The 1000-nt window shown below is 68.9% G+C and overlaps 1 protein-coding gene across 1 annotated transcript in view; it reads left to right on the plus strand.

Moving 5' to 3' along the window:
- LOC121103632 (complement C1q tumor necrosis factor-related protein 8-like) overlaps window positions 1-1000 on the plus strand; it is a 2928-nt gene that overhangs the window by 1825 nt on the left and 103 nt on the right. The window contains exon 2 of the mRNA XM_040634460.1: window positions 463-998. Within this exon, the coding sequence (XP_040490394.1) occupies window positions 463-998 (536 nt within the window). The remainder of the gene's footprint in view (window positions 1-462; window positions 999-1000) is intronic.

The raw sequence follows: 1000 nt of genomic DNA on the forward strand, positions 1-1000 counted from the left end.
CAGGGACACCCTGCACTGAGGGGGCAGGGAAGGGGGCCGGAGAGCCCTGACCTGGGCACCTGGGCCCCCGTGGGTGGCACACTGGTCACCTGCCTCTGGTGGCCTGGGCAGGGGGCTGGGGCAGAAGGCGGCCCGAGGCCCCACCCACCCCGCAGCAGCTCCCCAGGCCTAGTCTTCAGGGGAGGCTGGAGGGAGGCCCGGGGTCCCCGTGGATGAAAGTGAGCTCCAGGAGCCCTCGCCTGGGGGGGCTGGTTGGTAGCTGCACTCGACTGGGCTTGCCAACTTCCCAGCCTCTCGTCCTGCACAGCCCAGGGCAGACCCATCCTCTGCAGCTCTCCACCGTCCCCACACCGCAAGCCGCTCAGGCCCCAGAACAGACAAGGCCTTGGGGCGTGGCTTCTGCTGGCCCCATGTGACTGGACCCCACGCCCTGACCCGTGGCTCCCACTTGCCCCCCTGCAGGTGAGAAGGGTGAACCGGGCCTCAGAGGTCTCTCTGGCAGGAACGGGAAGGAGGGCCCACTGGGCGCCCGTGGCCTCTGGGGCCACAAGGGTCAGAAGGGGCAGGCGGGGCCGCCGGGCCCCCTGTGTCAGCGTGCCTATGCGGCCTTCTCGGTGGGCCGGCGGGAGGGCCTGCACAGTGCCGATGGCTTCCAGGCTGTGCCCTTCGACACGGAGCTGGTGAACCCGGATGGGGCCTTCCACCTGGCGTCCGGCCGCTTCCTGTGCGCCGTGCCTGGCATCTACTTCCTGAACCTCAACGTGCACACCTGGAACTACAAGGAGACCTACCTGCACATCATGTGGAACGGGCGGGCCACGGCCGTGCTGTACGCGCAGCCCGGTGAGCGCAGCATCATGCAGACCCAGAGCCTGCTGCTGCCCCTGGCCACTGGCGACACCGTCTGGGTGCGCATGTTCCAGCGGGACCGCGACAATGCCATCTACGGCGAGCATGGCGACCTCTCCATCACCTTCAATGGCCACCTGGTCAAGCCGGC

This window comes from Ursus maritimus, unplaced genomic scaffold, assembly GCF_017311325.1.
Source record: "Ursus maritimus isolate PB19 unplaced genomic scaffold, ASM1731132v1 scaffold_2, whole genome shotgun sequence".
Classification (NCBI taxonomy): Eukaryota; Metazoa; Chordata; class Mammalia; order Carnivora; family Ursidae; genus Ursus; species Ursus maritimus.